The sequence below is a fragment of the Ornithorhynchus anatinus genome, chromosome 11 (assembly GCF_004115215.2).
Source record: "Ornithorhynchus anatinus isolate Pmale09 chromosome 11, mOrnAna1.pri.v4, whole genome shotgun sequence".
Classification (NCBI taxonomy): domain Eukaryota; kingdom Metazoa; phylum Chordata; class Mammalia; order Monotremata; family Ornithorhynchidae; genus Ornithorhynchus; species Ornithorhynchus anatinus.
In genome coordinates, this window is record NC_041738.1 from 40,755,377 (window position 1) to 40,782,492 (window position 27,116).

Genomic DNA, 27,116 nt, shown 5'->3' on the forward strand with positions numbered 1-27,116 from the left:
TTCCATTCGTTCTTCTAGTTCATCTCTCAGCCTTTCCTGTTTGTGGGGCTTTCACTTTATTATGACGATAGGCTTACCAAAATCTTTTAAATTTTCTTTTCTTCATTCTCACTATGTTCCTCCCCACAGTAAAACTCCTCTCTGTCAGGGGTGTTTGTACTTTAAGGATGTCCAATAGCTGAGATTTAGTAATCATATCATGTGAGTTTTCTACCAAGCCTCATACTCAGACAGGTGGGGACACTGAGGAGGGAGGGAGGAACATGGGACAGATGAATAGGTCTTATCAAGACCAGCAGAGTACAGCTTCCCAGATCACTTATCTGTGCTTCGATTTAACCTCCATTTTCGGCGACTCTTACAAAGTGCTAGCGAAGTCTCTTTTTCCTCACAGTCCAGATGGATTCCAGCACATGAGACTTCTCCAGGTGGAACCGTATTCTGTTCTTAATCCTATTTTCATGTTCACGGGGAGGCTGAAAAGCAATCAATGGTGGCTTTTCTAAATGGAATTCTGTCTTCAAAACCAAAAAAGCGTCGATTCTTATCTAAATTCAAATTCTTCCTTTCACTCGGTGCCTCTCCATCCTACCATTCCGTAACTCTCTCCTTTCCTTAAAACAGGAACTGAGAATTGAAGAAAGTTAGTCTGCCGATTATTTTCTGCTTTGACCCAGTCACTTGATTGCTAATTATTAACTTCCTAATGTTTTAGAAACAGGGAATTCCTGTCTCTGCTTCACTACTCCCCTCACATCCCCTCCCCCATCTCAAACACCCGTTTGTATTTAGAACACGTTTAATTTGATTTCCAGTGAATCCGGCATCTGTTCTCCAAAGGCCTCTGGCTCACGGGTGGAAGCGAAGAGATAAAATTCCTTGGGTTCGAGGGGAGACGCCCCACGGTAGATGTCACACAGTACTTTCCTGGACTCTCTTGTCAATGTTCTCTTCTTCCCGTTCTCGGTTCCAGTCCTTTAGCCCCTCGGGGAGGCTGGTGTCTTCGTCCAAGCTCCCCGTGCCCTCCACGAACTCTTCGTACGTGGATTTTTCCGCAAAGGGCCTGGGGCCCAGGAGTTCAACCATGTCTGCTTTCTCTAGGACTTCTTTCTCTAAGAGCCGTTTCCCAACCTGCAGAATGCAAGCCGACCTGTTGGTCCCCCGGCTCGACTGATTCCTCAGGGTGCCCCCCGGCTTCTCCCACCAGAGTGGCATTTCCCCCTGCGGCTCCGCCCAGATCCCTCCTGCAGGACCCTCCTACCGACTAGGCCAGTGAACAACCAATCAATGGTACTGATTGAGCGCTTACTAGGTGCAGAGCACTGTATTAAGTGGTTGGGGGACAGAGTTGGAGGACTAGTTCCCCGCCCACAAGGAGCTTCCAGTCTTGATTCTATTTATTGTTACTGTTCTTGTCTGTCCGTCTCCCCCGATTAGACTGTAAGCCCGTCAAAGGGCAGGGACTGTCTCTATTACCGATTTGTACATTCCAAGCGCTTAGTACAGTGCTCTGCACATAGTAAGCGCTCAATAAATACTATTGAATGAATTGAATGAATAGAGGGGGCCACCAACTCAGGCAGAGGTCTACCTAGGAATCTCTTGGCAGGGTGAGAGTTCCCCAAAGCAACGTTCTGAGTTGGTGAAAACCTCAAAGGCCAGCTGAGAGGTAACGACCAATGACCTCCCTCGTCCCATTCATCCCCACGCCACACATGTATACAACTGTAACTTATTTATCTATATAGATCGGTAATTTCTTTATCTTTTCATTTATTTATATTAATGTCTGTCTCCCCCATTAGACTGTGAGCTCGTTGTGGGCAGGAATATGTCTGTGTGTTGTTCTACTGCACCTCTCCCAAGTGCTTAATACAGTGCTTGGCACACAGTAAGCGCTCAATAAATACGACTGAATGATGGAACGAGGGCTGAGGCCTTAATACGCTCGCTCCCTCCCTCTGCCTTTCCTACCGCCTCAGGTTCCCCAGAGGGCCCCTCACCTTTTCCACTTGGTCGCGACACCGCGTCAGCAGTTCCACGGTCCTGTCGTAGGCCGCGTTGATCAGGAGCCGGACCTCCTCGTCGATGAGCTGCGCCGTGGCCTCGCTGTACGGCTTCTCCACGACCGTATCGCCCTGCCGGGGCAAGTCGAACGAGACCTGGCCCAGCTTGTCACTCATCCCGAACTGGACGATCTGGGGGAGGACCGAAAAGCGGCAGGTAAACTCGAGGCGGAGACCCGCCCGGCCCCCGTAAGCCCGTGGGCAGGGGGCCGCCCCGCGACCCCGTTACCTGGGCGTAGGCGCTCTGGGTGACCTTCCTCAAGTCGTCCTGCGCTCCCGTGGTGATGCGTCCGAAGAAGAGCTGCTCAGCCACCCTGCCTCCGAGCATCATGCACATGCGATCGAACAGCTGCTCTCGGGTGTACAGGTACTGCTCCTTGGGCAGATACTGGGCGTACCCGAGCCCCTTTCCTCGGGGGATGATGGACACCTGTGGACACGCCACGTCCAGAGCTGGGCTCAGTGCTGGCCTCTCTGACGCCCGGTCAAGCCCACCACCTCTGAACTTGTTTCACCACAGTTGGGCCCTACTGTGGAAGAACAGACCAACCCAACTACTCTTCCACAGGGGTCAAGGAATCTGAAACTTGGGCCTTACTTAAGGACTTCACCTTGCCCCAGTGACTTATTCTAGCCAAACATTCACTTCATTCATTCATTCAATCGCATATATTGAGCGCTTACTGTGTGCAGAGCACTGTACTAAGCGCTTGGAAAGTACAATGTGGCAACAAATAAGATGAGGATTTAAAACAGGCAAAGCTGCCTTTCTCCAGCAAAGGACTATGGGAAAGGGGGTGGGAAATAAGCTGCTCCGGAAGAACTTCTAGGATTTCCTGCGGCCCTCGGCAGGACTCACCGGCATTCTTCTCCCTCCTCTGAGGCCCTGGGTCCCCAGATGGATGCCTAACTCCCGAGCACATGCAGTGATAAATGGGGGAGAGTACATCGGAGCGGGGTCAGAGGTGAAGGCTTGGAAGTGGAGAGGAGAGGGGCTCTAGAAGCAGCAGTCCCTGGCCTTTTCGCCAGAAACTGATGGGATGGACCTGCACACGTATCAGTGGGCAATAGAGTCACGTGGAATCAACCCTCTTGTCTCCCATTCATGAGGCCGATTCTAAATCAGTTGGCCGGTGGCAATTTTGGCTCCTCCCGACAAGGGCCCTCAGCTAGACTGCCGCTGTCATCTTGGAGAGCTAAGAGGACGCACACACGCAGCACACACACGGCACACACCATCACCCACCCACCTACACACACACCCTCACCACGCTCCCCCCCGCCCCCGACACACACCTTCAGCAGAGGATCGGCATGCTCCAAGAACCAGCCCACTACGGCATGGCCAGCTTCGTGATAGGCTACTGTTGCCTTCTCATTTGGCTGGAGGACCTGGGTCTTCTTCTCCAAGCCTGGAAATCAAGATTTCAGTTAATTGGGGGACAGGGAAGAAACAATCACCTGATCTGCCGCTGGGCTCTGGGCCACCCGCTCACTCCCGCAGAGATGGAAAATGGCAGTGTTTGGATTAGAAAACTCCCCTTATATCCGGAACTACTAGATACTTCCAATCTGCTTTTCTCCTCTGACACTTCGCCAAGACAGAAATATAGAAAAATTAATTTCCTTCCTGACTTCATCTTATCTGAAAAGAAAGACAGTGACCCTCGGATGGCTGTGAGATTCCTCACCTGCCCATCCCTGTCCAAAGATCACTCCACTTTGGGAGTTGAATGGGGCCACTTTTCCAAATGGGCTACAGCGATGAACTGTAATTAGCTGCTGATGCAAAACTGGGAAAGTCCAAAGGAAAAATGGAAATCGGGCATGACAAGGAGATGTTTCTTATACCCAGCTCATGAACATGTCATGGAGGCAAATTGGAGCTATAAAGAAGCAAACGAGGGAGGACAAAATTTGCTTGATTCTGTTTTCTGATTAACTACAGAGGATTCTGCCCACCTTAGGATTTCCATACCTAGTGACAGACTAGTTTCTTAGAACTTCCTGGAAAATAAGTTTGCTGTGGGCAGGGAATGTTTCTACCAACTCTGTTATACTGTGCTTGCCCAAGTGCTCAGTACAGTGCTCTGCACACAGTACGTGCTCAATAAATACGGTTAATTGATTTGGAAGGAGTTTTGGAAACCCTGACACTGCATAACTCTAGCTCTCCTGTCCTCCTGCTACGTGATGGAAGATGCCTGTGAATATGTACACATTATCTCCCTCGACACCACCAGGGTCCTGGCAGTAGTGTCAGAAGAATGGAGATGAGGGTTGACAACTGTGCACAGTTTGAATGCCCCTTCGCTTTTCCCTTCCCAGGGGAAATTTCCCTGACTTTTCTTATTTGTGATCCCAGCTCCGTAGAAGGATCCCATCTGCTTCAGTCCCCTCCCCACCCCGATCACTCCTGGCCTGGCCGAGACTCTCCCGAGAGCGCACAGCCTCGCGTGGGCCTGGGAAGCTCTCCGCACACTAAGTTGCACGTACTGCAGGGTCCTACCCTGTAACGGGCCCCGCGAACCCTTCCTTCCACGTCCCGCCCGCTGATCGGGAGGAATCGGAGGCAGAGGGAAGAGAGAGCATTTTCCAAACTGAAAAAATGAGCGATAGTATTTACTCGTTTAAAAGCAGCCCTGTCTGAATAAAGTCGGATCACAAGGTTCCCTGGGAATAGCCATATGCAGCTTCTTTAACAGCCTCTCCCGGCAACCGTAATTCAGCACCCCGTTCCCTTCCTCCCGCCCAGTGATCTCTTCTTGATTGAGATTCAGGGCCTGGCTTTCTCATTCATAGCCTATAGGCAAGCTGGAAGCCAGGATCCATGGGGCCCCGCCACATAAAAGAAAAAAAAATCACAAATCCAGAACTTATTGCAAGGATTTGACCAATCAAGGTCAAATCCCAGCCAAGAGGGGAATATATACCACTCACACGCTCAGCCTTTTTTTTTCCTCTGAAAGGCCAGCTGCTGCCCAAATCCCTCCTCGGGCCCAGAGCTCACCTCCGATGACTCTCTCGATGGCTTGCTCAAAGTGCTTCTCTTTGACAGAGGGATTCAAGTGGCGAGCTGCAATCAGGGCGGCTTCATTACACACATTAGAGATATCAGCACCTAAGCGGAACAGACAAGCTTAGAGAGTCAGCGCACTGGCCCGGCATACCAAATTAACTCTGCCCCTTCATAGTACGGCATAAGGAGTGGCAAACTAAGCTCTTGGCAACTACCGATCAGGTTTCATTTTGGGGGGAAAAAAATCTTCAGTGCTGTGAGAGAGCTGTTTCCCCAGACACCAGGTCTAAAACGTCAGCACAGGTCTTGAAAGGAAATTGGAACGACTTTAAACATCATTATTTTTAGGCGGCTCCTTGGGGCCTTTTTTTTTTTTTTTCCACTTTGAAGACAAAATGAACAGAGACTGTAGCAAAAAGGAGGATGTGCAGCTATTAGGTGTTCCAGGGTACGCCAATTTAGGCAGGATTAGGGGAGGCGGGGTGGGAGCTTGGATTCTTATTTCTATCCCCACTGTCCCCGAGCCCTTTGCGAAGTAGAAAATTTCACTCATCTGCGGGGCTGTGTACAAAGGAGTGAGAGTTATGGATAAATGGGACTTCTGTGCCTTCAGTGTAGCAACTACCCTCTTGGTTATTGGCGAGGTCTTTTCTGAGTTGTGAGTTTAGCCGGTAGACACATTTTGTTTACAATTTAAACTCATCTCTAGACCGTAAACTCATTCTGGGCAGGGAACGTATCTACAAACCCTTGTACCGTTTTCTCCTAAGCACCTAGTACGGTGCTCTGCTCACACTAAATGCTCATTAAGTACCACTGACCGACTGATTAGCGCTTAGGGTGGCTTGAATTACTAAAAGGCAAGCAATTAGAGCTGCTTGGCGACGTGCCCTGTGGCTAGGTAATTCCATACCCCTCAGATGGTGGCGGACAACCCCCAGAAAATCCTCACCCTCACCGACATCGTCAGTACTTACTGAGCACCTACTATGTGCAGAGCACAGTACTAGAACCTTGGGGAACATCCAACAGAAGTAGAAATCACAGATCCCTGCCCGTGAGGAACTTGCTCTCAGTCGAATGACTGTAAGCTCATCTGAGTAGTCTACGACACGGAGAGCACCACTGCCTTATCTCTGCCTAGCTCTCAGTCTCTGCCCATAAACAAGGAATATCAAAAGGAATCAAATCTAATTTAGAAAGGCTGGTGGAAGTTCAAAAGTAAAGCCAGAAAATATATCCTCCGGACAAGACGGGCTCTTCCTGATACTGGACCACATCTATGTGTAACCCAGTTCCGAAAGAGCCCTGCACCACTCCCCCGGAGAGAGTCAACGTGCGCCCTCTAGACTGTAAGCTCCTCTTATTTTATGGTATTTGTTAAATGATTACTTTGTGCCAAGCATCGTACTAAGCGCTGGGGTAGCTACAGATTAATCAGGCTGGACACAGTCCATGTCCCTCATGGGCATCCAGTCTTAATCCTCATTTTACAGATAAGGCGACTGAAGCCCAGAGAAGTTAAGTGATTTGCCCAAGGTCACACAGCAGACAAGTGGCGGAGCCTCGAATAGAACCTAGGTCTTTCTGACTCCATCCACTAGGCCGTGCCGCTTTCTGCTCTAGACTGTAAGGTCCTTGTGGGCAGGAAACATGTTCCTAGATCAGTTATACTGTACTCTCCCAAACACTTAGTACAGTGCTCTGCACACAGTAAGTGCTCAATAAATATAAATGACTGATTGCACTTTACGTCTACTCATACATGTGTTTGTCTGTAAGCCTCCTGGGACGGGGGCTGGGCCTGGTTTTTCCACGTAAACCCTTAGAGGGTCCTCCTCAGAGGGCCCGATGCAATGTTTGTTACCTAGTGGGGACTCAAAACCCAGTGCTGATTGAACAAACGGGTGTGGGCAAGGGCAGCCCCTGGCTGGAGGGAGGGAGGAAAAGAGGGAGGCAAGAACAGAAGGGAGGAAGCACTAACCCTGTTTTTGGATGGGGAGCTATGATGATCGGATGCAGCTTTTCTGCCAGACTTAAGGACTTAAGTACTGAGAATGAGAGGCGCTAGAGAAGTCACTCTCCTACCCTGAGGCCTAGAGCCCCAGGACGTAAACTTCCGGGTACTAGGTAGAAGAGAAGCGGCGTGGCCTAGTGGACAGAGCACGGACCTGGGAGTCAGAAGGACCTGAGTTCTAATCCCGCCTCTGCTACTTTGCTGTGTGACCTTGGAGAGTCGCTTCACTTCTCTGGGCCTCAGTTACTTCATCTGTAAAAAGAAGACTGAGCATGGGAGCCCCACGTGGGACGTGGACTGTGCCCAACCTGATTACCTTGATTCTACCCCAGCGCTTAAAACAGTGCCTGGCCCAGAGTCGGCGCTTAACAGATACCATAAAAAACAATTAAAAAACAACGAGAAAGCGAAAGAGAAAACCCAAAAACCAGGACTACTAACTAAGGCCAAAGAGGCTCAGAAATGCAGAGATTCCGCTGCTCACAATTTCTTTCGGATGATAAGACATGAACTCGTCCTCCGTAGTAAAGGTTTATATTAATCGAGAATTAAAACAGAATTCCAGGTTGATAGGATATTAACCTAGAGAGCTACTACGATCTATTATTTGGTTACACTGCCGAATCAGTTCGAAGTCATTGTGGCGGGGAGCCTGTTCTGGGTTGCGGTGCTAATGTACTCTGGTAGCAAACCACTTCCACCCCCTGAGTTCCACGAGGGATTTCCCTGATACGCACCAGTGAATCCCGGAGTCAGGGCAGCCAGTTTCCTCGCCAGGGCCTCTTTTCCAAGATTTTCATCCAATTTCAGTGGACGAAGGTGGACCTTAAAAATAGAGGATCTGCCTTTAATATCGGGGGGCCCTGGAAGACAGAAAAAACACAGTTAGGTTCCGAACGGTAGTCTGATAGGGCAGAGAGTGTCTAATGAATTGGGTGGAGCCTCTGACATAAGCCATGTGGTGGGCATTTGATAAACACTACAGACAGGGGCTGCAATAATGGGGCCCATTTCACTAGGGATTTGGCTCTACTGTGGATCGAGTCAAATCCCCAGGATCCAGACTCAGTCCCGAGGCAAGTGGGCAGTGTTAGTCCTGCAGGGACCACAAACAGACCAGCGTGACCCCTGCCTCCCTCCCTGATAGGAAAAGGAATATCCACCCCGAAAGGAACTGATGCATTGTTTGATCCCGCCAATAAGGAAGATTTCTCTGCCCCCAAAGCAAAATGCAGACCCCTTGTTTCTGATTCACACCCTGTTACTGATTAAAACTTCTTGTGTTAGTGGGCTGTCACCATGTCCTCGGTCAACTTTCTCACCTCCCCGCCCTGCCATCCACCTACAGGAGCAAACTCCCTCTAACGAGAGTTATGTTAAATTCTGAAGGATACTTGTTATAACAAGAGCTCGTTAAATCCAAAATTAATCCCGTGCCTTTGCTTCCTTTCACTAGAAGAGGTTCTCACCGAAGGCTGTTCTTGTTGAGATTTCACTTGTGGTCCTTTGGCTCCTTCCTCCCATCACCTCCCAAATTCCAAGTGTTCCTCCCATCTGCCTCTCTTCATTCCCCAACATCCCCTCCTTTATCCTCTTTCCAGATTTCTCCCTGGAGAAGCCTCTCCTACAGTAAAACCAAGGGGCCTCACACTTCAAAGGTTGGGCCATATGTTTGTTGCTGGCATATCTTACCCGACTCTTATCCAAATTAGACTGTAAACTGTCAGGGTAAAGATATGGGTTGCCTTCTGTGTCTTTCCCAGTTTCATTCATTAAATACTCATAAAGCCATGAAGATTAGCCCAGTTCCACGGAACCCGAGAAAGTAGGCCGGGACTAAAAATAATCGGGCCAAATTAAGTTCTTCCTTCCAATCTTGACATCGTATCCCTCGATTCCTTCCTCCCTTTTCTGTGGTCTTTAACAAATATCCTAAATTAACCGGGGCTCCCACCTCCACAGCAATCTCTCACCAGAGTCATTACCTATGTAAATTTGACGATCAAAGCGCCCTGGCCTCATCAGCGCCGGGTCGAGAATGTCGGGGCGGTTCGTACCGGCGAGCACTACCACGTTGGTGCTGGAGTTGAACCCTGAACAGAGGAGGAGACAAAAATCCCCAGGTGGGACACCCCGCGGCCTGGGCAGGACGGTCCCCGGAAGGAGCCGAATCGCCTGCTGCTTGGGGGGGCAGTCGGGTCTGGACTGCCGACTGTCGGACACCTCGGGGGCCGAGGGACGACGGCACTTTAAGATCCCAGACCAAAGAGAGCTCTTCTTCAGAGGTCACGCAAGATCCCACGGGCTGCCCCTTCTAGATTTAACCCCAAAGGGCTTCGGCAAGTCTCGCGTGTTTTTAACTTTCCATCTAAACAGGGGGATTTCTGTCAACCCTTATCTCAAAGCATTTCATGGACCAGGTCCCCGCCCTTCGATGGCATAAATCGGCTTGATTCCTTAGGGTACAGATAAGGAAACACAGGCATTGAAGGGCTGGGCTGGCATTGATTTACTCAGGCCATTACGGAAAGCTGACAGAGAGCACTGGCAGGTGTGGGAGAAAACTCCCACAAGTGGCCTCATCCACTTTCCTGCTTCTCCCACCACCCACCCACACCCTTCGTCTGCCCTCGGCCCCAAACCGGCCACCTCGCTGTCTCTGCTCTACGTGGCCTGGCTGCTTGCTGCTCCTCTTGCCTTTGGCCTCTGTTCCTCCACCTCTCCGCCACCTCCCTGACCTAATGGATGATGACCTTCGATTGCTGATCGGTCTATGATCCATCCTCGACGATCGTTTCTTTCCAAGCAGAAGTTCAACATTTAACGATGTGTCGTACGCTTTTCCCCTTTGGACCTGCATTCTTTTTCCCGTAGCAAAATAAAAAATGAGGAAAAAACCCCCAAAACAAACCCTACTCACTTACCGTCCATTTCTACCAGCATCTGGTTCAAGGTATTTTCCTGTTCACTCTGGCCTCCGAAGTTCCCACGGCCTCGCTTTCTTCCAATCGCATCAATCTCATCAATGAACAATATACAGGGAGCATTTTTGCGAGCCATGGCGAACATGTCCCGAACCTAAGGACACGGATCCGCAGTTGAGCCCCATAATTCATTCAGTAGTATTTATTGAGTGCTTACTATGTGCAGAGCACTGTACTAAACACAGTCTTCCAGTGGTAGTGAAGGTTTTTAATGAGTTCTCACTGGGCACAGTGCACTATTTTCCGGCACTTGGGAAATACAACAGAAGCGAGACACACATTCCCCTCCTACGAGATGTGTTCTAATGGGGGTGACAGGCATTAGAGCATTTACAGATAGAAAAATTAGAAGTAGAAGCAGTGTGGCCTAATGGAAAGATCACAGGCCGGGGAGTCAGGAGGACCTGGGTTCTAATCCCAGCTCCACCCTTTGTCTCCTCTGTGACCTTGGGCGAGTCACTTAACTTCTCTGTCCCTCAGTTCTCTCATCTGAAAAATGGGGATTAAGACCGTGAGCCCCACTGTGGGACATAGATTATGTCCAACCTGATTAGCTTGTATCTACCCCAGTGCTTAAAAGGGTGCCCGGCGCATAATAAGTGCTTAACAATTATATGTATATACAAGAGTGGTGAGGGAGAGTAAAAGTGACCACGTAAATGCTCGAGGTGGCTGACGGGTTGATATGATCTGGGGAATTATACGTTACTTGGGGAAGTTTGTTGAGGAGGTGGGATTTTTATGAGGGCTTTGAAGGTGATGGGGAACTGTGATTGATAGGATTGGTGCGGGCAGCAACAACCGGTGACTATGATATGAAGAGGTTTCACTCCGTACTTAAAAAGACTGCAAAGCGCTCTGCAGGAAACTGGCATAATCGGCCACTTAACCCCCGCCCTCTCTCCTGAAAGAGCCTATACTCGCACCCAGTATCCTGCATGACCCTTAAACCACACCTCTCCTATTGCTGACACAGAGCAACGTCTGTGGTACGAGGAATTATTCCCCACCCTGATGTCTCCGAGCTCGAAATGAACATTTCAGCCACTTTAGGCATTAGGTACAGTCTGGAAAGCAGGAGTCCTTAAATTAACTCACTCTGGCAGGCCCGACTCCTACGAACATCTCCAGGAATTCGGATCCATTCACGGTGATGAAAGGAACGTTAGCTTCCCCTGCTGTAGCTTTGGCAAGGAGGGTTTTCCCAGTGCCGGGTGGACCTGTGAGCATAGCTCCCTGAAACAGGAAGATGGCAAAGAGTTACAACAAAACAAGGTTTCAATAGATTGAAGGCTCCTCTGCTAGATTCTAAGCTCCTTGAGGGGCAGAATTGTGTCCAACAGCTCTACTGCTCTGCATTCCCCCAAGTGCTTAGTTCAGTGCTCTGCACACAGTAAGCACTCAATAAATACCGGTGACTGAATGCCTTCACTTAGAAAGTGTCTGACTTGGACAATTTGCCATTCAAGCTTCAAACTAAAGGCCATTAGGTTTCAGGGAGAGCTCAGGGTGCATGAATCAGGGACTCAACTTCTTAGAAGTTTCGCCTTCCATTTTATGATGATCCTTCTACTGCGACCATAATGGACGGCAGCAGAGTTTCTTACTGCTTATCCGGAGATAATACTGACATTGGAAATGGGGTCACTCCAGCCTCTCAAACTATAATGTACATTGGCCGGTCTCTGAATATCGCACCCTCTGAGGAGTTCAGCTCACAGGCAGCAGGTAGAGCGTCAGGAACTCCTGACTGAACTTCCGGCCCAAGTATCACATTGAAGGCATTTTCCAGGTCCCTGAGGTGCCTGCAGTACAGAAAGTCGATTTCCTATTGCTAGTCTTCCTCCAAGAGCGGGGCATTTCTCCCCAGTCAAAAGCAAAGCAAATCATCCAAACACAAACATACACTCCAGAGGACATATACAGATTGGCATAAGCATTCGTGTTTGAGATTCATTCATTCATTCAATCGGATTTATTGAGCGCGTACTGTGGGCAGAGCACTGTAGTAAGCGCTTGGAAAGTACAATTCGGCAACAAATATGATGAGGATTTAAAACAGGAAAGCTGCCTTTCTCCAGCAAGGGGCTATGGGAAAGGGGGTGGGAAATACACTGCTCTGGAAGAACTTCTAGGATGTCCTGCGGCCCTAGGCAGGACTCGCCGGCATTCTCCTCCCTCCTCTGAGGCCCTGGGTCCCCAGATGGATGCCTAAATCCCGAGCACACGCACTGATAAATGGGGGAGAGATACAGAAGAGCGGGGGGCAGAGGTGAAGGCTTGGAAGTGGAGAGGAGGGGGGCTCTAGAAGCAGCAGTCCCTGGCCTTTTCGCCAGAAGTCGATGGGATGGACCAAATGGATTGGAATGCTGCTCTGTTACTCTCCGGCACGAGGGCCCGGGACTAGCGATGCTTCATCTCCAATTTCCACGACCACGAGTCTGGCTCAGAGTTGCCAGACTTCGCAGCCTGGAGATTACATAAACACGAAATAATGCAAGTTTTACTTTGCTTTCCCTATCGTCCCCTTGCTCTGCGTCTCGGCCCGGCCCAATGCCACGTACACTTAGAGGCGGAGAGCTTCTAGACGGCATCCATATATCAGGCAATTTTAACGATGCAGGCGGATTGAAATTAAATAGCTGTTCACTCCGCGAGGACCCCGTGAGTGGAAGAAGTTTCAGACAGCCATGAAGCTGTAAAACCAGGCGGCTGGCCTTTGCATTCTGTGGTTCTCCTGACTACGGCAGGTATTCAATTGTAATTTCTTCTTAAGATCATGTCATCAAAGAGTTCTCCACTACCATCTCTCCAACACCCTCGATGTTAACTCTTAACAGCTCAGAAGAACTCAGAAAACTCCCTGAAGAAATGATACCTTGGGAATTTTTGCTCCCAGATCCTGGTACTGCTTGGGGTTTTTCAAGAAGTTGACAAACTCCATGATTTCCAACTTGGCTTCTTCGCAGCCAGCCACGTCACTGAACCGCACGTCAATGTTATCCTTCAGGATTTTGGCAGTTGTCTCGCCAACGCTGAAGAGGCCGCCTCCTCGCCCTCCGCGGCCGGCTCCCATGGGGCCTCGCCGCACAGCATACAGGAAAATCCCAATCAGTAGCAGGGTGGGCACCAAGCTTTTGATGAAAGAGCTGCAAAAACCAAACCAAAGGACACCTCCGTCACCGCCCTCAGCAAGGTGCCTAAGAATGCCAACGTCAGGGTCGGCGGACATCTGCCTGCCAGAGACACGGATGAATTCTTTTAAAAAAAGACCACGGCGTGTCTGATTTGTCTTTCCCCAACTGGGCTGGTCCCCGGACCGATGCCTCAGCTCATCGTGCTTCCGATCACTCCCATTTCCTTCTGAGCTCGACTCTTTTGGGTAAGCTCCTTGTGGGCTGGGAACCTGGCACTTTTTAAAAATTCTGATATTCACCCTCACCCTCAGCCCCACTTATGTACAGACCTGCAACTTGTTTATATTAATGTCTGTCTTGCCGTTCTGGGTAGGGGATGTGTCTACCAACTCGGTTGTACTGTACTCTCCCAAGCACTTAGAAGAGTTGCCCTCCACACAGTAAGCACTCAATAAACACCACTGATTGACTGACTGATTCTGTACTTCCCAAATGCCTTGTACAGTGGTCTGTACCAAGAAGATGCGCAATGCATACTAATACAACTAGTATTATTCTACTGTAATAGTACTGGCATATGTCGAGCACCTCTTGAGCCCTTGGAAAAATACAAGAGACGCACGAGACACGTCCCCTGCCCACAGAGGGAGGGAGGCACTCGGATTCTAAGAGGGAGACAGGCATACATATATTTATAAGTAGCGGAATCAGAATAAATTGAAAGTTCAATCGAATATACATTTTCCCACAAGGGCTGAGACTAATACCTATTCCTTTTTCATTTCCTAGATTTTCTACTCCTTTCCTCCGAACTCCTGATTCCAGACCCTACACAACTCCTGATTTCTCCCCTTCCCCTGCCTTCCCACTTTCTCCATTCTTAACTTTTGTATAATTGTGTTTCGCTTACAGAGGAAGCATTAGAGAAGCAGCGTGGCTCAGTGGAAAGAGCCCGGGCTTTGGAGTCAGAGGTCAGGGGTTCAAATCCCAGCTCGGCCACTTGTCAGCTGTGTGACTTTGGGCAAGTCACTTAACTTCTCGGTGACTCAGTTACCTCATCTGTAAAATGGGGATTAAGACTGTGAGCCCCACGTGGGTCAACCTGATTCCCCGTGTCTACCCCAGCGCTTAGAACAGTGCTCGGCACATAGTAAGCGCTTAACAAATACCAACATTATTATTATAAGAATAGAGAATGTACCCACTCGGTGATAAAGCCTTCTGTGTGAATAAAGCCCCCTGGAAAATGAGACGTGTTTTTTTTCTGGTTTGGGACAATGCTTAGAACATTTCTGTTCAATAAATGCATTATCATCATCATCACCATCAAATACTTAAACGCTTGTGCTCTACCATGCACTGGGGAAATTACCTAGAACGTACAAAAGCCGATCGCTGACTTCACAGAGCCACCAATTATAATTATATAACTGGAAGCTGAGTACAGACCGGTGGCTTCAAAGCGTCTCAGAGAGCTTCTAATCGTAGTTCTGATTCAGATTCCCTCTGAGATCATGGACAAAACTGCTGACGCTAAAAATAGTCTGTTTCAGTTTTCCCAAATGAAAAAACAAGCTTAAGTTTTTTTTCATACAGACACTAGAAAGATAAATCAGTTTGTAAATGCTAGGGAGAAGCAATAACACAACACCGGTTCAAACGCCAAGAGGCCCTCGCTCTTACCCATCACTCTCCGTAGTATAAATCACTGCCACCTGATTGGCTGCTTCAATCCCCAACTCCCACTGGGCAGTTTCCAGGTTTCGCTCAAACGTATCGACGCTACCGATGTTGAACCACACCGATTTCTGCAAAGAGCAAGACCGTCTCACTAAACGTGGCACAAGACAATAAAGATACATGGATAGGGCCCACCGTTACATCAACTGAGCTTCCCTTCAGCCTCGCTTCCTCAATTTCAAAGCTTCTCTCCTCAAGCAGTTCTCTTGCCTTACGATGAGAAGAGATTTAAATTCCCCTTTCCCCCAGAACATTAGCATTGAGGCAGCTGTTCTGACAACCCTAAAGATGTTTCTTCTCTTAGTCTGTGAAACTGCTGGCAGCTTCAGCTTTGGAGACAATATTTGAGGAGACTAAGCAGCCTCTCAGTGTCTACTTCAACCAGTAGACCTTCCATCTCTTCGGCAGGATAGACAACAACATAGTTATTAACGTCCCGAGGGATGTCTGCCCAGGCAATCGGCTTTAAACCTTCTATCTTTACCTCTGAAGATGCTCCAGGAGTAGGGATCACACGCACAAATTGCTTGTTCACTACTTCGAGTCGGTCCACCTGGAGAATACCGAAAAACAGTTTTAAATACACAATCTCCTTCTGAAAAGTCAAGCTGGGGTCAGAAAAAGGACACTCAGTACTGGAGTGGGGTGTTCTGTACGGCTTCAATCGGTACCGTGGACGACATACTTCCCAAACCCCCCAAACTTCTCCGTACACTTCTCTGTTGAATGTGGCCTTTCTCCTCCTCCACCTCAACTGTAAACTCCTAGCCGGAGGGAAGTCTTTCATATTTTAATAAATAGCAATCCCTTCAAGAAGAGGAATTAAATCCAAATTTTACAGTCTTTGAAATCAAAGATGAAGGAGAACTCTAGGCTTTAGGACAGATGTAGCAGAGTCTTATACGCACAGTTAACCCAAGAAAGTTTAGGTTCACCCAGCTCCAGGTGTCACAGAACAGAAAAGGAAGAGAAAAAGATTTTATTCCAAGGAATATGCAGCTGTGTAGCTCCCTGAACATAGTGATGCCACATCATTTCAAAGCAAATTACTTAACTATTTGATAAACCCCAAGAGATGCAGATGATGATGAACAGAACTCGTGCATTTGTTAATAATACAGTAACAATAATGACAGATGAATAATAATTGTTTTCTCCTTCGACAGAATGCTAACGTGCCAGAAGAACTTGCGTTAACTAAATTAGGACATCTCCTGGAGTCAAATTCATATTTAGGGCTATATTTTATTTGATATTCTTCTTAATTGCAATGTTGTGACACCATCCTCTGACACAGTGCTACGGGTTTTTCCACTCACTAACAAAACAAGTGCTTCTAAAAACCGTGAGATGCCTGACCAAGGGAGATCATTTATTCTGATGCTTTTGAAACCCCAGAAAGGGGTTAAATAACCCCTCTTTTGTGACAGGCTTGAGGTTTAAAAATGTAGGATGACATTAGGAGTTTCTAAGTACATCAGGGATGGGGAGCATGGCATAGTGGATAGAGCACAGGCCTGGGAGTCAGAAGCTGATGGGTTTCTAATCCCAGCTCCACGAATGTCTGCTGTGTACTCTTGGGCAAGTCACTTCACTGCTCTGGGTCTCAGTTACCTCATCTGTACAATGAGGATTGAGACTATGAGCCCTATGTCCAACCCGATTACCTTGTATCCACCCCAGAGCTTAGTACAGTGCCCAGCACATAGTAAAGTGCTTAACAAATACCCCAATTATTACTATTATTCTATTAAGATGTGAATCAAGTGGCTCTTGATATCTCTTCAATGACGGGTAATCTAAAACTGACTGGAAATAACAGCCCACTTGGATTAACATGCTTTTACCTAATACTATTCTTCTCTCAAACACCTTACATCCAGGGAGCACTCGATGATTAGTGATCATTCGGGTTCAACAGTATTAGGTCATTAGTGGTTCCCAATAGTCAGTTCCGCAGAACAATGAAAACCAAAAGGTCGCATTTTCTCCCTCCTCTTCCCCCAGATCTTTTTTTTAATTCCTCACCAGTCCCCTGGCCAAGTAGTACTGGACAAAATGCTTCCAGGTGATTTCTCTTCCAGGATCTCGGAAATAAAAGTAGAGAAATCCCGAGGCAAAACCTGCTCCCATGACCATCAGGTAACGGAAATCCTTGTCGTCCCAGGGGAAGTCTCCCTGCAAAAGAGAAGTCAAAAAGCTTTCCAGGACCGATTTCTCGTCTTCCGGATAAGAGTAAAAATGATCAGTCTGGACATTAGGTTTTTACTCTTATAGCTATCTCCAAATCTCACCTTCACCCTCTCCAAGCCTCTTTACAGGGCTGGCACTGAAGGTTGATTGGTTCATAGTAAAGACTGCTCTTACTGGGAAAAGTAACTTCTTAGCCATAGTAGTTCCCAGCATCTGGGAGGTTCGCGTGAGGGAAAACTGAAGAGGCAAGTCATGCGGAAGTCAGAAGTAGGGGAATTTCAATGTGAAGCAGCGATTCTAAACTCTGCTCTTCTCTTCCCTGGCTCTCTCTTCAGACAAGGTGTATATCTCAATCATTTCTTTTACAAAATATCGATCAAGGCTCCTCGAACCACTTCAACAGTTTATTGTATGACATAACGACTGTGGAAAATGAGTTCCGCGCTAGCAAACTCTCTTTAGGGGGAAGAATTTCGTAAAGCAGGAATTTTATCAGGAGGGTTACAGTGGGTCTAAACCATGAGTCTTACAAACCTTCTGCATCCGCTTCCACCACCCAGAGTCATCCTTCTTTCCTCCTCGCTTGCCACCACTTCCTCCATTTCCCCCAGACTCAGGCTCCTTTGGTTCACCAGTATCTAGCGGGAAACGCATTTAGCTTAGAAGAGCAGTTAAGTGTGCCTTTCAAAAAAGACACGTTCCACTGGTCCTGATGAAAACCAAGACGATGACATCACACTAAGGTTCTCCGGAGAAAAACAGACAACAGCGGCCTGCACTCTTTTCTGGAAAGGCAAATCATTCCTAAGTCTGGTGTGTATCTGAGGAATGTATTCCATTCTCTGGTAAAGGAGTTCTTTTCGAGCCAATTTCCACCAATAAAAGGTATGGACTTACCTCGAGAGACTCAGTGTCTTTAAAAGCCGATAATAATGACGACAGAGAAAACACCGAGCCAACAAAAACACTGTTTTGAGATGAGGCACGAAGTCTAATTCCCTCTGGTGAGATACTTTGATGAAAGGCACTATGTATTGAGGATGCTTGGCCTGGAGGTCCCCAGAAATAATCTTGCAGGGTATGACAGGAGGTGGGCTGGGCCAGAAGAAGAGGGGGCCTAGGAGATAAGGGCCAGGAGGGTACAAGAAGAGGGGCAAAGTAGGTGGGTCAGATCAGCAAGCTGGGAGACTAGGGATACCAACACTCGTCCTGCTTTTCAGAGCTCCTCGACCCAAGCCAACTGATTCCCTCCTGTGCTCCCCAGGCTGGCTTCTGACTTTTTAATGGCATTTGGTAAGCGCTTATTATGTGTCGAGCACTGATTGCCTATCAACCTCCGCTCCAAACAAAAACTCCTCACTCTAGGCTTCAAGGCTCTCCATCACCTCGCCCCTTCCTATCTCTCCTCCCTTCTCTCTTTCTACCGCCCACCCCGCACGCTCCGCTCCTCTGCCGCCCACCTCACCGTCCCTCGGTCTCACCTATCCCGCCGTCGACCCCTGGGTCACGTCCTCCCGCGGTCCTGGAACGCCCTCCCTCCTCACCTCCGCCAAACTGATTCTCTTTCCCTCTTCAAAACCCTACTTAAAACTCACCTCCTCCAAGAGGCCTTCCCAGACTGAGCTCCTCTTCTCCCTCTACTCCCTCTGCCTCCCCCCCTTTACCTCTCCGCAGCTAAACCCTCTTTTTCCCCTTTTCCCTCTGCTCCTCCACCTCTCCCTTCCCATCCCCACAGCACCGTACTCGTCCGCTCGACTGTATATATTTTCATTACCCTATTTATTTTGTTAATGAATTGTACATCGCCTCGATTCTATTTAGTTGCCACTGTTTTTACGAGATGTTCTTCCCCTCGACTCTATTTATTGCCATTGTTCTCGTCTGTCCGTCTCCCCCGATTAGACTGTAAGCCCGTCAAACGGCAGGGACTGTCTCTATCTGTTGCCGACTTGTTCATCCCAAGCGCTTAGTACAGTGCTCTGCACATAGTAAGTGCTCAATAAATACTATTGAATGAATGGTCTAAGCGCTGGGGTAGATGCGCATTCACCAGGTTGGACACAGTCCCTGCCCCACAGTAGGAGGGAGTAAGATTTAATCCTCATTTTACAGTTGAGACACAGAGAAGTTAAGTTACTTGCCCCAGGTCACGCAGCAGACAGTCGGCAGAGCCGGGATTAAAATCCAGGTCCTCTGACTCCCAGGCCCAAGCTCTTTCCACTAGGCTATGCCGCTTCTCTATCTTCCCCATCTCTTGCACATATGTACATTCCCCTCACACCTTCCCTTCACCCACAAGCCCTAAGTAGGACTGAGAAGGCTGGACTGCTAGCAAATCAAGGGCGGCAGGGTTTAGGGGGAACAGGAGCAATATGAGTGTGGGCCAGACAGATGGGACGCTAGGTGGGAAAGCCAAAACCGGGACCCGAAGGGTGAGTGGGGTCGGAATGGAAGGGGAGCGAGGCAGGGCCAGAATGAAAAGCACAGACCAGAACAGAGTGAGAGGAGTCGGATCTGAACCAAGAGCAGGAAGGGTGGAAGAGAGGCCAGCTGCGTTTTAGCTACTTCAGGACCAAGAGGGTCGACGATCTTGATCCCTTTCATTCTGGTTGTGACGGCAGACTGTCTCTGGCCGAGTGCTAATATTTGATGGCCACGCTCGTAACTTGAGACCAACGGCCTTGGATTCCATTGTTGGACGCATTGGTCGTTTGTGATTTAGGCCGGAACAAACCAGCCTGTGCTGTGGTGGCTCCATTCCTACTTCCAAAGAGGACCCATAAAGTGATATTTCAGCACTCAGGACAGTGCTTGGCACAATGTAAGCACTTAACAAATACCATCATTATTATTATTGGGATATGATTCTCTTTGTAGTATATCCCAGGACTATCACACCACCCTTGCGTTTAAAGTTTGGAGGCAAATTCACCTTCTTCTCTCAGGAAGTGGTCCTTGCTACAGTCATCCAAGCTTTTGAGACTTCTACGTTAGGCTATTTCAGAATTATTCTCCCGGAAGCTACCACCAAAGGCCAGCCAAGCCCCCTGGCCAGTGGAGAATGGATTGCCTCGGCAGCAGGTAGTTCAAACCTTGGGTAGGACCGTCATAGCGGTGCTCGGGAATTGACATTATTCAACGGCATCATTTTCAAACGAAGGAAAACTTAAGAATTGAATCATGGGCCCTGAAAAATGTCAGAGCAAACCCTAATGCAAACCAGATTACTACCAATCCAACATGTGGAAGCATAATCCCACCGTGAGATGCTATAGGCAGCTAGGTCAACAAAAATATAGTGGCATTATGGGACACCACTAAGTCATTATTAGACCAGATGCATATGGATTTCCACGTGCTCTCATTCCAAAGAAACTGTGAAGCTATATAACATTAGTTTCAGATGGATCGATGGGAAAAGGCCAAGTGAACCACAAGGGCAATCCACTAGGCTTTCCGTCTGGAGAAACCGTCTCATCTTGGCCGTCACACTATTATGACTTCCTAGATGTCTAGCCCGAAGAGGACATCTGCCTGCTTCCCCAACCCATGATGTACCTCAGCGCTGTGCTACGTGAGGTTTAGGAATGGAATAGGACTGGTCTTTGCAAACCAGGACTCGGCGAAGGAATAGCGTGCGTGACGGATGAGGTCAAGGGCTGAAGCTCTGGATCAGTTGGAGAGGGGCATTCGTGGAATTGAAAAGGTGAAACCCAGCACCGCATTTCAACACACTCCCCGACAAATGTGATCGGCTGGGAGGAAGAGCAAAAAATCCCCCCGGGCTGACTTAAAAACATTCAAACATAAAATCTGATGTTTTGGTTTGGTTATTATTATTTTTACCTTTATTTGGGGGTGTCGATTCTTCGGGGTCCACATTTCTTCCACTCCTCTTAAAATACTTCTCAAACCCTTGGAAACAAAATGATTGGCATCCTCAACTTTAGAAACGCAAATCATAACCGGGTACGCATTCAAAAAGCCTCGCGAAGCAACAGGAGACGGGGAAGAATTCAGGTCGGAACCTTCGCCTGGCCTCTCACTTGCTGCAGTTTAGACAAAAATGCCGCAAGAATCACTGTCAGCTGAATCATCTTCAAGAATGACTCAATAGCTTTTCTCAGAATAATGAAACGTTCCAGTGAGCGCGGTCTATTATCCTCTATGTACCCACCCGGTTCTCTAGAAGGTAGGTTTCCTCGCTAACATATTTCCTGTCTAGATTCCAACTCATTTCTCCTTGCCATGTCTCCCCTCCAGGAAGAGTCTATTCTTTTTTTTTTTGGTTTCTGAATGATATTTCTTAAGTGCCTCTATTCATTTCTTCTTGCCGCGGCCTTGATCATCAGTCAGCCTGACTGCAACTCTGCTCTCAATGTGAGCTACTAAAGAGGGTTCTGTCACTCAGAGCAAACTCACAGGCCAGAGGCGCTCAAATAACAGAGGGGAGGGAGGTGAACGCATCTCCCCGGCTCTCACCTCAAATGGGATCGACATCCTGAACCCCAGAACTTTTATTGCTTTATTATTAAAAGCAGGTCTTAGCTTTTCCGTGACTCACCCTAGCCTGGACCCCAGCAGGTGTGTTCTTGGGGAAACGAGCGGCTTGAGCCCCCTCCTCGGAAGATCAGCACCTACCTTTAGGTGGTTTTGAGACGAGCCGGTGGGAAGCTGCCAACAGCCTACCCTGAAGGGCCAACTGCTCGATGCGGCTCCCCCGAAGACACTGAAACAGAAAAGATCGTCAGGCTCTGGCCTCCCATCCATAGGAAGCAGATTAGAGCTCTTTCGCACTATGACCGGGACTAGGTACTTTTTACTCCCAGGCCAGTGTTCTATCCACTTGGAAGAGTACAATAATAATAATAATGTTGGTATTTGTTAAGCGCTTACTATGTGCCGAGCACTGTTCTAAGCGCTGGGGTAGACACGGGGGAATCAGGTTGTCCCACGTGGGGCTCGCAGTCTTAATCCCCATTTTACAGATGAGGTAACTGAGGCACCGAGAAGTGAAGTGACTTGCCCAAAGTCACACAGCTGACAAGTGGCAGAGCCGGGGTTCGAACCCATGACCTCTGACTGCAAAGCCCGTTCTCTTTCCAGTGAGCGGTTCCTCTTCTGTTAAATGGTGATTAAAAGCCTGTTCTCCCTTCCTATTTAAGGATTGTATCTTAACTTATTATCTTATATCTATCCCAGTGTTAAGCATCCAGTAAGCGCTTCCACAGCCCTGATGCAGATATCTATAAACTATTTATTTATATTGTCTGCAGCTGTAAGTTTCTTGTGGGCAGGGAACTTATCTACCAACTCTGTTGTATTGTCCCAAGTGCTTAGTAGAGTGCTCTGCACACAGAGAGCATTTGCACCCTTCACTGATTGACTTACAAAGCCCACTATCACAATCCCTACCCCTCAAGGAATTTACAGTCTGGCAAGGGAGACAGGCACTAAAATCGATTAATAATAATGTTGGTATTTGTTAAGCGCTTACTATGTGCAGAGCACTGTTCTAAGCGCTGGGGTAGATACAGGGTCATCAGGTCGTCCCACGTGAGGCTCACAGTTAATCCCCATTTGACAGATAAGGTAACTGAGGCACAGAGAAGTTAAGTGACTTGCCCACAGTCACACAGGTGACAAGTGGCAGAGCCGGGAGTCGAACTCATGACCTCTGACTCCGAAGCCCAGACTCTTTTCCACTGAGCCACGCTGCTTCCAGCAAGAGAGCATAACTTTATGTACTTAAGCGCTCGGGGTGGGGTGGAGGTGGGGCGATGCTTAAGTGGAAGGACGGGAGATAATAGGGCGAAGAGGTGAGAGATTAATCGTATCAAGGAGATGTGAATTCAGAAAGGCCTTGAAGGTGGACGGGGAGAGCAGTGGTCAGCCAGACGTGAACAGGGAAGGAGTTTCAGGGCAAGGTGAATGCAGGAGCTCCAGAAGGGAAGAGAGGAGAACGAGGCCTAAGGTTTTATGGAGGAAACCCATTTTTGTGGTGGAGAAAGGCCAATGCTTTGCCAAAGCGCCAGGGACCAGAGGTTGCCAGGGTAGCCGACTCAGCCCACGTTAGTCAAATATTTTCAGGACTTATTTAATAGTATTTAAGTGCTTACAACGCTCCAATCACTGACTAATCGCTGGGGTAGATACAAGCTAATCAGGTGGGAGATAGTTCGTGGCCCACATGGGGCTCACGGTTTTAACCTCTTCTTTACAGATGAGGTAAATGAGGCCCAGAGGGGATTTTTTGGCTTTTTCTAATGGTAAAGTTTTTTTTTAAAAACTGTACTAAGCACTGGGGTAGATACAAGTTGATACGGGTGGACACAGTCCATGGCCCACATGGAGCTCGCAGTTTTAACGCCCATTTTACAGCTGAGGGAACCGAGGAACAGGGAAGTGAATTTATCTGTGCAAGGTCACACGGCGGTGGTGCGGCGGAGCCGGGATTCGGACCCAGGCCCGTGCTCTTTCCAGTTGGCTATCCTGCTTCCTGGCCGGTTCGCCTCCTGAGGGAATATTAAAAGAGCAGGAGAGGGCAACCACCACGGCCACTAACTTGGCTGGCTCCAGGGAAACGCTACAGCCCGGATCTGCACGGAGCAGTCGTGAGGGAACGTCCCTAGGCAATCTGGACTCTATAGGAGGAGCAAACAGAGGGTGCGGAAAAGGGGGTCGGCCATGAGAATCAGCGTGGCTTGGTAGACGGAGCACAGGCCTGGGAGTCGGACGTCTGCTGTGTGACCCTGGCCAAGCCACTTAACTTCTCTGTGCCTCTCAGCGTGGCTTAGTGGATAGAGCACGAGCCTGGGAGTCAGAAGGGCATGGGTTCTAATCCTGCTCCACCACGTCTGCTGTGTGACCTCGAGCAAGTCATTTCCCTCCTCTGGGCCTCAGTTACCTCATTGGTAAAACGAGGATTAAGAGTGTGAGCCTTACGTGGGACAAGGACTTTGTCCAACCTAACTTGAATACTTGAATCTATCCCAAACCTGGGTCAGAACAGTGCTTGGCACAAAACAAAACGCTTAACAAGTACCTCAATTATTATTACCTATAAAATGGGGATTGAGACTGTGTTCATTTGATCGTATTTATTGAGCACTTACTGTGTGCAGAGCACTGTACTAAGCGCTTGGAAAGTACAATTCGGCAACAAATAGAGACAATCCCTACCCAACAACGGGCTCGCAGTCTAGAAGAGGGGGCCACAGACAACAAAATAAAGCAAAATAAGTAGACAGGCAACAAAAAGCATCAATAGAAATAGAATTATATATACACATTACTAATAAAATAAATAGAATAACAAATATGTACATATACACACAAGTGCTGTGGGGCAGGGAGGGGGACCTGATTAGTCCAACCTGATTATTTTGAAGCCGGTTTACTCGTTTTGATTCCCGTCTCCCCGTCTCTAGACTGTGAGCCTGTTGTGGGCAGGGATTGTCTCTCTTTATTGCTGTACTGTACTTTCCAAGTGATTAGTACAGTGCTCTGCCCACACTATGTGCTCAATATATCCGATTGAATGATTTATTAAGCGCCTCTACCCCAGCGCTTAGTAGAGTGCAAGGCAGAAGCTTACTCACAAATATCATTAAAAGTAAGCCCGTTGTGGGCATGGGTTCATGGCTTAGTGGAAAGAGCCCAGGCTAGGAAGTCAGAGGTCATGGGTTCTAATCCCGGTTCTGCCACATGTCAGCTGTGTGACTTTGAGTAAATCACTTTCTAGACTGTGAGCACGTTGTTGGGTAGGGATTGTCTCTGTTACCCAAATGTACTTTCCAAGTGCTTGGTACAGCGTTCTGCACACCATAAGCGCTCAATAAATACAACTGAATGAATGACCTTAACTTTCCCGTGCCTCGGTTCCCTCATCTGTAAAATGAGGATGAAGACTGTGAGCCCCAAGTGGCACAACCTGATTCATCATTATTACTGCTGAATTATACTTTCAAATTTATAGTGTATATATCTACGATTCTATTTATCTATTTTGATGCCTACTTGATTTGTGTTGCTGTCTTGCAGAAGCTTACTCACCAATGTCATTAAAAGTAAACCCACTGCGGGCAGGGATTCATGTTTTAATGGAAAGAGCCCCGGCTTAGGAGTCAGAGACCATGGGCTCTAATCCTGCCTCTGCCATCTGTCAGCTGTGAGACTTTGGGCAAGTCACAGTTTCTAGGCTGTGAGCCCACTGTGGGGCAGGGATGGTCTCTATCTGTTACCCAATTGTCCATTCCAAGCGCTTGGTCCAGTGCTCCGCACACAGTAAGCGCTCAGTAAACACGACTGAATGAAGTGCTTTGCACGCAGTAAGCGCTTAATATGACTGAATAATAATAATGTTGGTATTTGTTAAGCGCTTACTATGTGCCGAGCACTGTTCTAAGCGCTGGGGTAGACACAGGGGAATCAGGATGTCCCACGTGGGGCTCACAGTCTTAATCCCCATTTTACGGATGAGGTAACTGAGGCCCAGAGAAGTGAAGTGACCTGCCCACAGTCACACAGCTGACAAGTGGCAGAGCTGGGATTCGAACTCATGACCTCTGACTCCAAAGCCCGTGAATGAATGACCGCAGTGTTCTGCACTCAATATGTACTCAATAAATACGATTGAATGAGCACCCCCACTTCCCTCTGCTCCTCCTCCTCTCCCCCCTCCCACCCTCTGCTCTTCCCCCTTCCCCTCAGCACTATGCTCATTTGTATATATTATTTATGATCCTATTTATTTTGTTAATGAGGTGTATATCCCCTTCATTCTATTTTATCTTCATGATGTTGTCTTGCTTTTGTTTTATGCTGTTTTACTCTGCTGTCTGTCTCCCCCGTTTAGACCGTGCGCCCATCGTTGGGCAGGGATGGTCTCTACCTGTTGCCCAATTGTCCATCCAAGCGCTTAGTCCAATGCTCTGCACATAGGAAGCGCTCCATTAATAGTCAAATGAATGGGCAGGTTATGGTCTCTAATTGCCCAACTGGCCATTCCAAGCGCTTATTCCAGTGCTCTGCACAGAGGAAGCGCTTAACACACACCAACGAAGCCCGTCAAACGGCAGGGACTGTCTCTAGCTGTTGTCGACTTGTTCATCCCAAGCGCTTAGTACAGTGCTCTGCACATAGTAAGCGCTCAATAAATACTATTGAATGAATGAATGAGTATTATTAGGGTTGTGGGGGGGGGGAGGGCGGAGTAGGCCGCAGCCTCGTTTTGGAGGCGGCCCCATCCGGCGCCCGGTGATGACGTCACAGCGCCGCCGCCGCGCCCTCCCGCCGACTCCGCGGCGCCCGGCTCACCTGCCGCAAGGCCTTCAGGTCCTGCAGGGCCGCCCTCGCTCCTCCGCCGCCGCCGCCGCATCGCCAGAGCCCGGCGGGCGGGAGACCGGCCGCCGCCCGAGGGCCCCCGGCCGCCGCCGTCGTCGCCAACCGCCGCCACATTCCCCGCCCCCCCCCCGGACGCGCATGCGCCCAACGCTCACTCCGCACCGCCCCCTCCCTCCCACCGCCGCACATGCGCAGACGGAGCCGGCGGCTCTCGCCCCTTTCCAGCCCTACGTTAGGTGGCCCCCGCTGCGCCTGCCTTCGTTCGTTCAAGCGTCTTTATCGAGCGCTTACTGGGTGCAGAGCACTGCATTTATTCCTTCGTTCGTCTTTATTGAGCTCTTACTGTGTGCGGAGCACTGCATTCGTTCATCCAGTCGTCTTTATCGAGCGCTTACTGGGTGCAGAGCACTGCATTCATTCCTTCATTCGTCTTTATTAAGTTCTTACTGTGTGCAGAACACTGCATTCATTCCTTCGTTCGTCTTTATCGAGCTCTTACTGTGTGCGGAACACTGCATTCGTTCATCCAGTCGTCTTTATCGAGCGCTTACTGGGTGCAGAGCACTGCATTTATTCCTTCGTTCGTCTTTATTGAGCTCTTACTGTGTGCAGGGC

At 48.7% G+C, this 27,116-nt stretch overlaps 1 protein-coding gene across 1 annotated transcript; it reads right to left on the reverse strand.

Moving 5' to 3' along the window:
• LOC100079933 (AFG3-like protein 1) lies at positions 1–26,615 on the reverse strand. Its single transcript, XM_029076092.1, has 17 exons — positions 26,475–26,615; positions 21,798–21,885; positions 21,003–21,071; positions 17,691–17,794; positions 16,992–17,141; positions 15,448–15,516; positions 14,907–15,031; positions 12,965–13,235; positions 11,185–11,322; positions 10,027–10,180; positions 9,088–9,195; positions 7,840–7,965; positions 5,077–5,187; positions 3,363–3,478; positions 2,296–2,496; positions 2,004–2,198; positions 1–1,131 (listed from the first exon to the last, which is right to left on the reverse strand). Exons 1-17 carry the CDS (start codon positions 26,613–26,615, stop codon positions 913–915), a joined length of 2,385 nt encoding a protein of 794 aa, XP_028931925.1. The 3' UTR covers positions 1–912.
• Between the last annotated feature and the right edge of the window lie 501 nt (positions 26,616–27,116).